At 43.4% G+C, this 16,211-nt stretch overlaps 1 protein-coding gene across 4 annotated transcripts in view; it reads left to right on the top strand.

The window, feature by feature from the left end:
- Positions 1–16,211, top strand: part of Prdm2 (PR/SET domain 2) — a 101,876-nt gene that overhangs the window by 43,949 nt on the left and 41,716 nt on the right. For 2 of the 4 annotated variants that reach the window (XM_023722432.1, XM_023722433.1), the window contains exon 6: positions 13,208–13,318. In XM_023722432.1, the coding sequence (XP_023578200.1) occupies positions 13,208–13,318 (111 nt within the window). Of the gene's footprint in view, positions 1–9,341; positions 9,400–11,790; positions 11,814–13,207; positions 13,319–16,211 lie in introns of those variants that run through there. The other 2 variants (XM_023722434.1, XM_023722435.1) reach the window with 2 other exon arrangements.

The following is a 16,211-nucleotide window of genomic DNA, read 5'->3' as shown; positions in this document are numbered from 1 at the left end:
AATTTTAGAGGCAAGAGATTTATGCTGATGATAGATAGATAACTATATTGTGTGTGTGCTATATATCTTATAAAATAAGATGGCATCCAAAATCTTTGGTCAGGGGCTGCGTAAAAAAAAGTTTAAAAAAAAATCTTTGGTCATCTCATATTTTCAATTTTATGCTTTGTATTAGTTCAGTGTCCATATGACCAAAACATAGTCCCACCTGTAATAAGCTGTTTGTCACCGACCATAGTGTCAAAGTTTGTCTTCATTTGGTTAAAAAAAAGAATGCAGTGAGTGCCCCTTAGGCTAAAATCCCTTTCTTTTTCTTGACCTAAGCCATAGTGATAAACAGTCTTTTCTTGTATTCATAATCCTGCCTCTTGGTGCAGCCCTTTGTAGGTTTAAGACATCACATGCCACAAAAATGAAGGCAAACTGGTTTGCTCACCTGTGTTTAGATCTTCAAAATAGAACTGCGTGTGGCGTCTGGAGTTGGCTTTGCAGTTTAGAAAGCCCCACAGTGCAGTTTCTGGCTCTTACGTGATGCGTTCTGCTGTTTGGCATCTCAGGTTTGGTTTTCATTCATTAGGCAGTTCAGGGTGTAGAATATACCTTTCAGGTTCTGTTGGCTGGTTCTGTTGTTTTGTGTTTGATCTGTGGGGTTACTAGAGTCCTTCTATGGGTTAGTGCGACTGCTGACTTCCTATCCCCATGGAGAAGGTGCATTTCACTGTGAAGATGTTAATTTCGGCCAGGGGGAGTCTGAATGTTACTCCCTGCAGTAGGTTTGTGGTACAGGCGATGCTGTAGGGTACTAGTCTCTGCTCTGGTCCTTCATTCACCACTCTTCTCATTTCCAGAAGAGAGGTTGCAGCTGGGTAACGCTGAAGTTGAAGTTACTCTCTCAGTGGCTAAAATAATAGAATAGCAAACTGTCAGTAGTTGCAATTTGACTGGAAGTTTTGTACAAGGGCTAAAATTGCAAATTGGTTTGTCTTGAAAACTTTTATTAGCTGCTAATTGTACTGTCACAGGAATATCTTCTCTGCTTTAAATGACTCATAGGATTTTAATAATAACAAATTTGAGTGGCAAACTTAATGCCTGTTTGCATTTATAATTCTGTCAGAAGTATAAATTCATAAATTCAAGATAAGAAAATAATATAATTACTATGTCACAATAAATTCATGGTTACAGTAGTACAGAAAATATTAAAAAGCGATGCTGAACTTCATGATCCTTTTAAGTTTTGGAGAGAAGTTTCTGTTAATCTCATGGGTCATTGTCAGAAGTATGTGGAGTGACACACCATTGATATAATTCCAGATGTATATAAATTTATATATATTTACATAACATATATACGTGTATATAACCTAAAATTTTAGGTAGAAATATACTGTGTGGGCTTGTACATATTTTAGGTAGAAATACACCGTAGATGGCTTGTTTAAAATGAGCCTGAAATGAGTGTGTGCACTCCGTGGAGGTGAGGAGAGATCGTGGCTCAGCTGTATCTTGATGTTATGACATGTACAAAGATGGAGTTTGTTGTGCTGCACTAGGATATAGCTGTGGAATTAAGAGGCCAGATTGAAACAACAGCCACCAGGTGATAATACTGTGGCTTTGCACAGTCACATGCGTACTTGTTTCGTTCTTTGAGTTGCAAAGCAAGTATAGGGCCTGCTCTGCAGTGTTGTTTTCAGCACCGGGAATCTTACAGAAGTATTCCTGACCCAACAGCCTTTGGTCCATCCCATGGTAATGGGCTGCACCAGTGAAACTCTCCTGTGATGACGTGCGCTTGTCAGCAGACTTGTGTAACATGAACAGTTTTTGCATCTTCTCACGTGCTCTTGTAAAAATCCAGCTGTTTTACTTTAATATGTGGAATGAATAGCTTCACAGTTAGGTAAGAAGAGAGGACTTCTTTGGATCTGTGACTAGATAGAGATTGTGAGGGGCACGAATTCACCTTGTTTAATGTGTTACCCGAAGCAACACGCTTATGCCTGTACAGGTTGGTGGGGCAGGTGAGGCTTGGGTGAGAAGCCAGCGCGTCTCCTGTCTGCTTGCTGCCCATGGAAGGGCTCATGGTTGTCTGTTGGTTTGTGCCATTCCGGCTCTGCTGTAATGTTGGGATGAGATTTTGTAGTGTTTGAGACAAGGTCTTTTTAACTCAGGCTTGTCTTGAACACACTGTGTCACCTAGACTGACCTCAGACTTGAGCTGATCCTTCTGCCTTAGCTTCCCAAGGGCTGGGATTCAGATGTGTGCCTTTATGCCTGGCTTATAATCAGACTTTATGTAGGTAACACTTTGGGTAGGTTTTGGATATGTTCTCTTAGGTATTAAACAGGCTTGAAGATTACTGTATAGAGGCACCTGCAGGGAACTTGTTTGACAAAATTCTTTGCATTTTTTCTGGATGTGACATTGAGGAAAAGCAGAAGCATGAAAGAACCATTTTCTTAGGGGAATTCATTAGTTATGTTAAACATACCAGTTTTAGGGAAGCAAATGTGATTCTCAGTGTCGAATCTTTATTGAACATTCCAAGAAGTGGGTTTTTTTCAGGGATCACACAGGTGTACTTCTGTGGATACACAGCACTTCCCTGGCTTCAATAACAGGAAGCTCAAAGTCCGCCGTGTTGCCTTTCACGTGTGTAAGTCCATTGTGGCTATCCGGAGAGGAACCTGTGTCTCCTGAAAAGATTAAAAACCACTAACGCGAACCTCAGTGTTTAATTTTTAAAAAATTAAGCAGAAATAATTGGTTGTAGCAGTACAGTTTGAGTTTCAGACTTAGAGTGAATTATACTCACAACTTGTACTGTTAAAGCACCAATAATAAGTAACAGAATTCTCTCTTGTCTCCTGCCCTCAGCGGACTTATACATATCTATAATGATTTCTAGGTGGGGTCCTGTGATTCCATGTAGAACGAACAAAACAAATGGCTGAGTTAGGAAATGTTAGTGGAAGCAGAATGTCGTCGTCTTCAGGAGGAGGAACACATGTTGACAGTTCAGCCTTGTGGGCGCAGGGATTCTGCATTGTGTTAAGTAGAATCTGCTGCGAGTATTCTGATATTTGATTCCTCTAGTGTCTGTGCCAGGACTACGCAGCATTCTTCATGTGTGTTATCTCATTTTCTCCTCAGCGATAGGATTGGGTCATTAATGCCAGTGTGTGTCCTAGTTGTTTCCCATCTGGCTTGAAGAGAATTATTCCTCATTAATCAAATCATGGCCCCCCAGGGGCTATACAGTAGTTACTTGCCATTTTGGTTTTGTGGGTTTCTGTTGTTGAGAGTCCACACTACTCATAGTACCACCTCAACAGCAATTATAGGGGCAGGGTGGATGCGTGATCTTGGGGTCCCTGGGACCTCCTGAGAGAGGAGAAATGAGTGGGTTCAGAGTGTGGCCCACTTCTGTGCATTGCCCTAGCAAGGACTGGTGCCGCATGACCTGGCCCTTCGGAGCCCTTCTCCCTGGCCTCCTTTGTTCCCCATGGGCTTTATTGTACCCATCATCCTGGCAAAAGATACAAGTGTCTCCTGGAGCCCTGCAGAGGTTAACTCCTGGAGACCAGCGCTGAGCTCGGGTTAGCATTCTCAGTGGTGTCCTTCCTCCCACTGGAGTCTGTTAGGGTCACTGGGGCCCAGTGTCCTTCCTGGAGTTGCCTTGCATTACCTGACACCCATCTGCACATCACCTTCCCCACCTTCTTCTTTCCTCTGTCTCTATCCCATTCGTCCCTTCTTTTTACTTTGAGTGAAATACTTCTTTATTCCTCAAAATTTGCTCCTTATTCGTTTTAGTAGAGTTTCTGGGGGTCGGGGTGGGCTTGTATTTTTACAAAGTTAAGCAAGACATGCAACTGCAATTTTAAATTCTTCAGACAGAATCTTTGTAGTAACTTGTTTGTTCTCCCGTGGCTTTTAAAGTGTTGGATAGTTAATAAACAACTCAAACATTATCAAAATACTTCACTGCCATTCCAGAACCTTTACAGAGTATCCACAAAAAAATTATTTTAACAAATAATGAGCAGGGGCTACTTTGGAATAGTGGTGTGTTGTACGCTAGCATATCTGAGAGGGAGCTGTGTCGTTGCATGGCCAGTAGAATTTTGCTTTTAAGTAGAGATCTGTTAGAAAATTTTGGAATGGAATTTAGATGAAATTTATAATTTTAAACATGAAAAGTTAAGAGAATGCATTTTAGTTCCTTTAGTGCTTCCTCACTCTGAAAGACAGCCTTAGCAGTGAGCAGTCTGTCAGTATGACTGCTTTGTATTTTACCCCATGCACATGTGGTCCAAGGTGCTGTCCACTGGAGTGATGACAGGCCATCCTCAGAAATTATGTAGAGGCACAGTGATGGGGGGATGCCTCCAGTTTTTATAAACCTCTACCAGAAATATAGTATACTCAAGTACTTATTATTCTTCCATTGTTTTGGAGGAGCAGAATAAGAGCTACTTGACAGTACTCATGATTATCACAGTTGACTGCCAGGATCTTGGCCCTCGGGTTAATGCCAGTAGACACTAAACATGATTGTTTAAATTAGATATTTGATTTGAATAATGATGGCTATAATAACCATGTATAGTGCAACTGGAAAAAATATGAAGTGCTGTATCTGAGAGGAGACAAATTAATTTGTTTGAAGTCATGTGATACAGAGGCAAAAGAGCTGAAGGATGTTCATATACTAAAAGGTTAAGGGTGCGAATGTGAATGCTTAGCTATCTAGTAGTAGTTTGAATATTTTTAATTTGTGTTACATATTTATAAGTGTGTGTGATACAGATTTGCTGTGAGTCTGATGTTTCTGGGAATAGCGAACCCCCCGACCCCTGCCAGTTTTACTGAGTATACAGATAGAAGGTAGAGGATAGAGAAAACCTTTCAGCAGTACTGTTTTCCTGCTGCACAGGCAAAGTGAAAAGCAGCAGCCCTTCTCAAGTTTTGTGTTTGTAAAACTGTGTTAGTGTCACCAGCAAAAGTGTTTTCGGTCATTTCCATTTCCCCTTTGCACGCATTGCTTCTTTTGCAGAGTCATTTGTTCACTAGCTTGCACGGTGGAACCAAGTGTTCACGTGAGAAAGTGTAATCAGACGAGGAAAAATAGGCCCTAAGTAATTGCAGTGGTGCCCTTGTTCGCAGGCCAAATTGGATGAAAACTGAGCCAACCAACTTGCCCCCTGAGGTCAACAGTGACCTGACCATTCAGTGGCCAGCCTGTTGAATTTTATTAGTTTCCTGTCCAACCGTGTTTGTGACCAGAATCATGAAAAAAGTCAAGTTTGTGAACCCAGGTTCCACGGAGCACATTGTGGGCAGCCACCTAAGAACCTCCTGATGTATGTCCTCTTGCTTCACTTTTAAATTGACCTCTGAGGATTCAGCGTAGCTTGATTTTAGTTAACGCGGTGTGGCCATTGTTCTGGCATTTGGGCGTTTCTATATTTTAAGGGTTTTAATTATATTTTGTCTTAGCTTTATGTCTAAAGTTTTACTTCTCAAAATATTTTTGAACTAGTTTTGTAGCTAATTCTTCAGAATACAGTATTTAGCACAGGCTGGGGCTGCGGAGATAGCTCAACAGCATAAGAGCCTGCCTGGCAAGTGCAGGGACCTGGGTTCGATCCCTGGTACCACAGATAAATAAAATTTGGCACAGGCTTTGTGCAGGGGTGGGGTTAGCAAATAGGTCTTTAGTTGAGAATAACCAGTCTCACAGGTGCAGTGGTCTGCTCTGATTTAGGGTTGCTAAGCAGTTGTAGTACGCACCGCTGCAGTGACTCCAGGTTTTTGTATTTGGCATTCATTTTGCCCCATAAGGTAATCCTCCTGAAAACCATGGGCAGAAATCTAGAAGTTAAGATCAGTTATAAAACAAAATAGGCTAGCAGTTTACTTAAGTTTAGAAGCATTTAATTAGTGGGTAAAATCATCTTATAAATGTCACAAGACTTTTTAGGTTCCAAAGACTAAGGACATTTAATGCTTTCTTAATTTGAATTTGCCAACGTTTATTTGGGAAGCCTGTTTTAAGACTTGGAATTACCTGAAAGCCATTATAAAAGCTTGTTTTAGAAAGTATGTTTCCCTTAAGCTGTGCTCTTTGTACCCCCCCCCCCACACACACACACATACACACAAAGGGGAGCAAGCATTTCAGGAATTTGTACTGGGATCTGCAGAACTGCAGAATCCAGAACTCGTCCATTGTTTCTGTTGGTAGCAAAGCCTAGAGTCCTGTGTTAATACCATAAGCAACTTAAATAAAACCAGAGGTCTTACTTTTATAATTTGCCTCTAGGATTAGACAGCTCTTGGTGAATTTAACTGCAGAAAATGATTTGTGATTATGCCAGAGGAGCTTAGCAGGTTTATTTTACTATCTGGTAAATTTCAAAATTATTTTAAATTGGGGGGGAACCCTGTAGTACACATGCAGCCTGTTACTTTCCTAAAAACCAGCTGTCATAGCACTTTAGCATTTCAGGCCAATGGGCACTGCCCTGTGGGTTTATCTTCCCACTGATTCCCCCCCGCCCCTGCCACTTCCAGCAGTCCCTGCTGACCCTGCCGCCACATCCCTGGTATGACACTAGTGGCTTTTATGGAAACCCTCTGGTTACAGTGTTTGAGCTGTTAGTCTCATTCAGTCCTACTGTCAGTTTCCTGCTTTTCCTCCTTAATTTTTGGTAATTTGTAGGGTACTGCTGGAAAGCTGCGTTAGGGATATTAAAATGAACATACTTCCTTGTGGAAAACCGTGCTGTTATAATGTCCATGTTCAGCTTTTCCGTTTTTTGCTGCCAGACTGCAGAACATCAAACCATCACCAAATACAAAACACCCCTGATGACTCACTCCCTGCCAATGCTTTTTTTTCTTGTATTTATCATCATCTGACCATTCTTTAAAATTACTTTCCTATTACCTCTCAGCCATCTTTCCTAACATCTGTTAAGAGTTGTAGCCTTTGAAAAAACTCATAAAGAAGTCCAACATTTTATTTGTGTATTATTTATTATGCAATCAGTACAGGGTACACAGGGTCTCACTACGTAGATTGGACTTACAGTGATCGTCCTGTTTTCAGCCTCCCAAGCACTGGGATTCCAGGTACGCACCACCACACTCAGTGTCAGTCGCCTTCTCAGTGCCTCCCAGGAGCAGGACTGGCATGGCACACTGGGGATCAAACCCCAGCCACTGTGCTCTGCCTAAGCAGGCACTTTAGTCCACTGAGCTATTTGGCCGGTCCTTGAAATCCAACATTTTAACATGGCTTGGTGTTAGATGTTTTCATCTTGCTTTTAAAAGAATTCAGGCTTATCTTTGACCCCATGTCCTGAGTGCTGAATCCCATCCATGGCTAGCCTACCATCAAAAAGAAGCATTTTCTCTTTTTAAAAAAGAGGAAAGATGCATGATGTACTCATATACTTCAGTGACTTTCTCACCATTGTGTGAGATGCATGTGACATTTCTTTTAAGAGATATACTAATAGGCTCCTGGGAACACAGGGTAGCATGTTGAGTTGGATGGGACTTGGCTGCGGACTTGGTTTGAGATTTGAGACGTTCATGTGATGTAATGAAATGAAGCCCAGGGATGTGCTTGTGCGATTTGGGGAGCCGAATAGGAGGACCCTGGCCCCACTGGTACACGGTGATTTACCTTTTATTTTTGTAGTAGTAAGGACTATTCATAGTGCCTTGTGCTACTGGGCAAGCTGTAGGTCCAGCCCCTTGTCCCATCTTTTACTGTAGCCACTTCCTCACATTGTCCCATGTCCGCCTGTTCCCTGAGCTCCTGTGTCCTCTCTTTATGATGAGCATTTGTTGAATCCTTTGCTCAGCCTAGTGTGAAAGCCTTTTGACAGCCTTCAGATTTCTCATGGGAATTGCAGGAATGACAGGCCATCACACTGTCACCTGTGAAGAGAAAACTGCACCAAGGAAGGTGAAGAAACACTGCATTGGTAGTTGGGAGGTAGTGCCAACCCTGGGAGGTAGCATTGTGTGGAATCGGGGGAGGGTTCCATTGTAGGAAGAGCTAGCTGAGCGGTGAGAACCAGCGATAGCAGACCCAGCCTGTCCTTCAGGGAGGTCGTGCTTCGCCTGTTCAGGGTTGCCCATGTCTCTGACTTTCCATGGCATAATCGTGTAACTCCAAGAGGTGGGCTGCTAGTTTGGAATCAGCTGTCTAAGAAGGTATGTCTACCACATGAAGATCAGGCAGCTCTGCCTTCTGTGTGTGGTATTTAATTCTGATTTTGTATTCTGAAGTTGGGTAGCTCCTCTCCACATGCAGAGCTCTGTAGTTCTAAATTGAATTCTGTTAAATCACCGAATGCACAGCCTTTCATTGTTGTGATGAATTTTTAATGTAACTTGAGCAAACCTAGAATTTTGCATTCCTTTGGTGCCTGAACATTTTTAAGTAGAACATTATATTCTCCCGAACTTCCTGGTGTTTGTCTAGTTTATTAGAATAGTACAACATAGTCCAGATGTAGGTTAAATTATTCATGTGCTGCTTTAGGCAGTTTGATTTTGCAACTTGCACCCCAGCAGTAAGATACTGTCTGTTGTCTAAGAAAGTCATCTTGGTGGCTGCTCAGTGTCTCTTGTAGTCGTGTGTCATTAGTATTACCTAGTGGTGAGTCACTCCTGGTTCAGATCAGGGTCTGTGCTGTTAGCCAGTAATTTGTTTCTGGCATAAAACAAAGTCAAAATGGAAAAGGTGACAAATGTGATGTTCCCCTTGATCATTACTCCTGTACAACACAGAGGACAGCTTCATGTCATTTATTTAATCTTGCAGTTGAGACAGTGGATGTAAAGAACAAAAAATTAAGAGATACTCCATTGTTGTTCTTAAGAAATAATTCATTCTGGCCCCAGAGTCACTGTAGTTTTGTGCCCTAGGAAAGGTGACTCATATCTGGACCTTGAGTGCCTGCGCTAAGTGCAGAGGCCTCCACTGGGACTGCTCGGTCTTCTACAGAATTAAGCAGTATGGCTGTCAAGTTACAACTGCAGGCGTAGTCCAGGCCAAGAACAGGTGTGCTGTGTTGGTCCTAACCGTGGTGACTAGCCACCGTCAGAAGTGAACTTGTTTTGCACGTGAGAGCCCTGGTGCAGTGGACAACTGCTGTTTTCCTTCCATTTCACCTGCTCCTGTCCATCCTTGTTTGTGTTTCTTTACCTTCTGTTTACAAAGTTTTGTCCTGTCCTTCCCTTGTGCTTTTCTCTGTGCTCATTTCACTTTACTTTCTCTGTGTTTCATTCCTGTATCTTTCTCATCTAGACCAAGTGGAGCAGCCAGCTGGCAGTGGCACCATGTAGGACCCCCCAGGAGCTCAATGGTAAGTGCACTTGTGTACTTGCCAGGCGCCTGCAGTGCCCCCGCCTCGCAGATAGAAGCCAGGCAAGCCCCTCTGCTTTGGGACAATCCTGATAGTTATGGGGTGTTTCTTTTTGTTTGTTTTTCTTTCCTGTATTTTTTTTAGGGAAAGGTCTACAGGGTGTTCAGGGTCTCACTGCTAGATCAGACTCATGGTGATTTCCTGTTTACAACCTCCCAAGAGCTGGGATTACAGGCACGCGCCACCACACCCAGTCTCAGTTGCCGTCACAGAGCGCCCCATGGTGGGGCTGGTGCCCACACTGCAGGCCCCTGTGCCTGCTTGCAGGCTCTTTGATCTGCTGAGCCATTTGGCTTGCCCTAGGTTTGGGTTTTTATTTTATTTTATTTTTTAACTTATTGGCATGTAGGCTAGAACTCAAACACAGGAAAGAACTACTGACTGAAAAACGCGTAGCAGGTTCCCCCATCTGTCCTGGAGACATCAAGCAACTGTGTAAGCAGGACCCCTAGTGCCCACTGCCAGCTGTGTCACAGGCTGATTTATGTCTCTGTGGCCCCTGTCTTCAGTTTGTACCATAAACTAGCAAGCAGGACAGGTGATTTTGATAATAAGCCTTTCACTCTGGTCTAAGCCCTAATAGAAAATCCATGAAGATGCTTCTGGTTAAGGTTGAGAAAATTGTTTGATGTGTTGGATGATTTAAGATCCCTGAATGAAGGATCTTTGAGTCACGCTAGAGATGTATCATCGGTCACCAAGTCATTTTGCTGACAACTCTTAATTGTTCCATTCCTTTGTTTTTATTAGGGTTATCTGAGTGGTTATTTCACCTTCAGTAAACACATATCTGCCGAGTCCCATGTGTCTTTAGTGACTCAAAAACACCACACATTGGTATAGCCCCACATCTCTTAGCCTGGAGAGATTCCCCCCTGGGGACTTGTGCTTGTCACAGTGGGGGGACAGTGCACTGATGACATCTGGTAGGCGGAGCTTGTAGTGCTCCAAGACAGCCCCAGTACCTGACACACCACCACGGCTGAGAGTCACCTGACTCTGCTGCCATCAGATGCAGTTGAAACTTTGGGGTACCCCAGAGCCATCGCAGGCAGCTTACTCTTGTCCTCTGAATTGGGTTGGCACAGGAGCCTTTCCTCCTTCAGTCTTTTCTTCAGGGTTTGTTTCTGGGATCGTTGCTTTCAAGGCAGACCGCTGAGGGCACAAAATGAATGTCACACTGATTACGTTTGAGGAGTCCAAAAATGGACAATTAGCACATTTTTAGGCAGGGACTAAAAATAAAACTTTACCTTTTAGGAAGTTTTGTGACTACATTTTCAGTATATTGTAATGAAAGGTAGTGTTGAAATTCCACTGTCTTACAATAGGAGCCTAGAAATCTTGTTACTCACCTGCAAGCCAGTGTGCTTTGTTTTTTTTTTTTGTTTGTTTGTTTTTGTTTGTTTGTTTGTTTTTGACCCATCAGCTGGCCTTGTGCAGCACACGGGGCGGGGATCGTGAGGTGTGTGCAGGTAGGCCAGGTTTAGGCCGCACCTCTCCATTTTAATTTATTTACAGACATCATATGAAGTAGAAAATAAATGGTCACTAGGTAAAAGTCACATTCCTCACCTTGCCTTGTATATGAGGTGCTACAGATAGAAAGCTTTGTGGTTTGGATTGAAGGAAGAGCATCTGTGATTCTTAATTCCCTCCCTCCCTCCCTTCAGGTGGCACCAGGGTTTGAATCCAGGCCCCTCCCACTGAACTATATTTCTAGCCCTTTTTACTTGGAGACAGAAAGTTTGACTAAGTAGCCCAGGCTCAGCTCAAATTCATGATTCTCGTGAGTCAGCCTCCAGAGTACTGGGGTTGGCAGTGTGCGGCATCGTGAGGTGTTCTAGGCCCAGCTGGCTGAGCCTCGCGTTTGAGTGGAGCATCAGAGGCAGTTGGGCCTGCACATGATGGAGAGAGGAGCTGTGAGCTTCCTCAGGCCCCACCGTAGCACCGTGCTGGCTCCCGTGGGAGGCAGATAGACGCTTATTTGCTTGTCTGTGGACGCGTAGTTTGTCCACTGTCTAATCCAGTGCCAGCTGAGCACCACACACGGGGAGGGTATGTGTCAGACTGGGGACAAGAGAACTGGCTAGCAGGAGAGAGTCTGCATTCCCTTGTCCCTCCAGAGGCTCTGTCATCATCTGGAGGATAAATGGTGATAGCATGGCTAAGGAACGAAGTGGCCAGTGTAAACCCTGTGGACGGGGGTGTCTGTATTTGTGCCTCTTACAGAGGGGATTCGCTTACAGTTCTCCGCCTGGAGACGTGAAGCTGCCGGTGCAGTATAGACCCGGATTTTGTACCAGGATGTGGTTCTTGCGAAGGTCATGCTTGTGTCCGAGGCTCCATCTTAAGTACATGTGGGACTAAATGAAGAGCGTGTTGTCGGCAGGTGGGGGTACTCCTGCGCACCGTGGCTGCCCGAATGAAGCATGCGTGCATGTGTCTGTAAGCGGTTTTCGTGCTGGCTGAAGAACCAGGCCCTTAACATAGCATTTTGGAATTTACTTTTAAAGACTAACAAACTAAATGACTGCTTATTAAGTATTTCATGCTTTTTTTCTTTCTTGTTACATCGCTTCAATTTTTTTCTAAATCAGGAGGCATTTTTTAGAATTGTCACTTGCTGTGTATTGTAATTCACTGCTCCATTTCTTAACCGTCTTTTCAGCAACCCTGTCTTGTCCCTCATCTTTTTCAGCTAGTGTCCACATTTTAGCTGATTGGAGCCCTCTGTCGTAGTTGTCTGTTACGGAGAATATAATTTTCCATGTGTTCCAGAAGCTGAGTAGTTTTTCATTGGTGATTTTATTAATTCCGAGATGCGCATGGCGAGGAACTTGTCCCAGAAGAGGCAGGGCAGCCCGTGGGCTTTGGGGACTTCCTGTCTGGAGAGAGCAGCACATGGTGGGGGCCGTTGGCATCCGGATACTGCAGAACATGAGGGCTAGGAGAAAGGAATTTGGAAATTAAAAACGGGCTCCTAGTTCTGGGTTAGTCCTAGGAGACCAAGCTTTTGAACCGGCAGTCTACTTAGCGCTTCTTTTGAGTACATGTAGGACTTCAGTTCACTGTTCATCTTCTCAGAGAGATGTGTATTTTAATCTTCCCTTTTAAATTATGGAGTCACTTGGAATGCAGACGGCATCTCTTGAATTTTGTCCCCCGAATTGCTAATGAGATACTGAGCTGCGCTGGATGTAGAATCTCACCCCTCAGGCCTTCTGGTGGCCATGCTGGCAGACAGTGAATTATTCAGAACCTCTCTACATTTGATATCGGAGCTGTTGTGCACGTGGGTGCCTTGTGATTCAGCGGCATCTCTACTTCTATTGTTTTGCTTTGACAGATAGAAGTAATCGTGTCTTAACCAGAATGGCCCCATGTCACACTGCACAGTAGTATTTTTCTCTAATCTGCTGCTCTCGATAATTGCTAGACCTGTCACTTGTGGAGCATTAAACTTGCTGTTGGTATTAATCTTTCTTTGAATTAATATTTTTAACTTTCTGAGACTATATCAACTGTTAATTTAGTAGCTATTACAGTTGTGAAGGAAGCCAAGCCCAAGCTTCTAAAAGATGTAAGATTCAAAGATATTTTTTCTGGCAGGACTTAAAAATACCTGTGTTCATCATTCATTTCCTCAGGAATCCTAAGTGACACAGTTTGCTATGATAGGTTTAATAATTGTCTCCTTCAAGAATACAGAATGATAATGAATGAGTAAACAAATGTTGTATTGCAGGGAAGAAAAAATCCCAGGAAAATAAAAACAAAGGAAACAAACCCCAAGACGTACAGCCGAAGACAAGTGAGCCAGATTTTACCCCAGCAAATATGAGAGATTCTGCAGAAGGTAAGTGTGGTCCTCTGAGTTTGTCTCATTTGCGGTATATGTTTCCGGTTAATTTTGTGTCTCCTCTTGCCTTTCTGGGGATCCAAGAACTACAAAGGGGCGGGGGGGGGGGGGTAAACTCAGGCAAAAAAGATGCCTGAATTTTATATGTTGAATTGAACCTTCCGCATCCTATGTGCCCTTTATTAAATTATTAAAGAGTCTCTTTGCTGAAAAATGACATTATTCTGTTTCAGTGAAGTGAAACATACTACATGGTAACATTTATAAGGAAAATGAACTTTAAAGCCATCAGTACAAATGTATGGTGGTAAAGCCCAGCCCGGCAGGGCCATGAGGAGGCCTCTGGGACACTAGCAGTGTCCATTAAGAATCCGTGTGGTGGTTGTGTGGGGTCGTTTCCTTTGTAAACATTTCAGTCTGCTATCTGCTTTATGATTTATCCACTTTAACATGCGTGTACACATTTCACACTTTAGTAAAACATTGATTTGAAAATACCTTTGAGTTTATGTAACAAGAAATGTGCTTTTATTGTTAGAATTTAAATTGGTTTTTTTATATATTTAGTATAGGGTTTACAGGGTCTCACGATACAGATCAGACTTGTAGTCATCCTCCTGTTTTCAGCCTCCTAAGCACTGGGATTACAGGTGTACCACCACACCCAGTCTTGAGATCGTTGATTTATCTTTCCATGTTGCTTCCCACAGGATTAATATTGTAGGCCTTTCTTGATGTAAGAATCTGTAGGAAGACAGGGCTTACAGGTTCATCAGAGAGACCTCGTGGCTCCGGGCTCACAGTGGCTGAGCCATTCCTCGAACTTGGTGTGGAAATGAGGGAGGTGTGTCCTCACTTGTTACCAGCAGGTTTATGCCAAACCCAGAGCTTGCTCAGGTGTTGTTCATGGTAGTATAAGCAGCCAGGTTTCAGAATGCAGGCTGCGTCTCTGTCAAGAAACAGATGTAGGAGGGCAAAAATAACACATTTTAGGGGCCTTTTATAGCCATTTTATTAGCACTGTTTGTGATGATGGCATTCATAAAGAAGTGTGGTTTTCTTTGCTCTTTTATGAAGCAGGAACAATGGAGTTCTCTGGAACTAGGTACAGATGAGTCCTTGGGTTGCCTGGGAAGTCCGTGTCATTGATTTAAGACAAAATTAATTGATTGCAGAGCAGAGATTGTCTTCCTCTCTTGGTCCCTAAACCTGCCTTCATGTTCTGTGTCAGTGAGCAGTAAATACCTCTTACTCTGTCGGGGGGAGAGAGACACATGCATCATCTCCCAGGTCCTTGGAAAGCTGAGCTCTGCCTTCTGATACCAAACTTGGAGTTTATTACCTTTGGTGACAAAAAAAGAAAAAAAAAGTTTCTCAATAATTCAAAGGGCCGGGGATGTAGCTCAGCAACACAATACCTGCCTGGCAAGCACAAAGCCCTGAGTTTTATTCCCAGTATCAAGAGAGAAAAAAAAAAAAAAAAAGAAATAATTCAAGACAGTTCCTTTTTCCTGCTACACCACGATTTCCTGAGAACAAAGAGTCTTGCTCTTGCCTGTCCAATTTTGGCTCTGTTCTCTAGAGTGAGCTTAGGCCTGTGTAGTGTAGTCGTTGGCCTCCTTGAATGTTCTGCATTGTCCTCAGCAACTGGACTATAAAAAGTGCAAACAGTTCAGGCTGTCTTTGTGTTCCCCACACCCCTTTCTGTTTAAAACTCAGCAGGCCACACTGGGTGTATGGATGAACTTTGATGTGGGCCTTACGATTTGATGAAATCAAACACTGGTTTGTTGTAACTTTGACCAGTTTTAAATCAGGTGGTTCATCTGTCACAGAAAGACTCTATCCTTTGTCACAGAAAGACATACTGTGACGGGTATGCGTTAGAAAGAATTCCTGAACTTTAGAACTAGATTTTCTGTTGTCTTATTTTGACTTTGCTTTTGACTTGGGTTCTTGTTAAAATATATATTTTTAAAAAACGCCCCTGTTTTGATGGGATTGCCACATTGGATGCTGGGGCCTGATCTTCTCGAAGCCTCGTGGAATGAGTGCACTGGCTGGGGGGGAAGGCCGGGTCCATTTAGAAGCAGGAGCCTCGCTGCTACTAAATGTGGTACCTGTTGGGAGAAGTAGGGCTGGGCTGTCTTTGCAGGAGCACAGCGCCAGACAGTTGCGCCTGTGTTCACCTTACGTGGCTCGAACTCTCGGCGGATGTTTCTGTCTGTTAGCAGCAGCGTGTTGGGTCTGGACAGATGGGCCAGCCTTCCTGCCTCTCACGCCTTTTTTCTGTTCCCATTTTTTTTAGACCATTTTGCCCATCCCAGCACCATGCTATCAGGTTTGGTCTCCACATCAGGCAAAGTCCTCCTCCCAAGGCCTTTAATAGACCCAGTCTCTACACGAGACGGACTCTCCTGCCATCTTCCAGAACACCTTGATTGGTGTCCAGTGCCTCCACACAAATCCACACTTGTTCACAGTGTCCTGCACGTTTGATTCCTCCCTGTAAGCTTTTCCTCTGCTGTCACTGATTTGTATATGCTTCAGGTTTGGCTTGCTGAATATTCTCTGTGTGAAGCCTTCCCTCATTAGCCCAACCAAGTTAGCTGCCTCCAGTGTTTCCAGACTCCACATATGTTAGGGGATAGTTGCTTACAGCTTTGGTTAACATTTCACCCTACTGCATGCTTATGCTTTACCTACCTATAGTTGTAGCTATGGATATGGTCCATATAGACATGTTAAAAGTGAGTGAAGGATGGGTTGCAGGAATCCTGCTTTCTAGTGCTGCATGTGGTATGTCCTTAGTACATAGTTGTTGAGCAGTTGGGGAAATAACTCCGCTTCATTCTCGTCCAGATAATGCTTTCCGTCCAGATATTAGCCC

This window comes from Octodon degus, unplaced genomic scaffold, assembly GCF_000260255.1.
Source record: "Octodon degus isolate 3935 unplaced genomic scaffold, OctDeg1.0 scaffold00092, whole genome shotgun sequence".
NCBI lineage: Eukaryota > Metazoa > Chordata > Mammalia > Rodentia > Octodontidae > Octodon > Octodon degus.
Note: the sequence above shows the minus strand (reverse complement) of the source record. Positions and strands in the feature narration are given on the sequence as shown.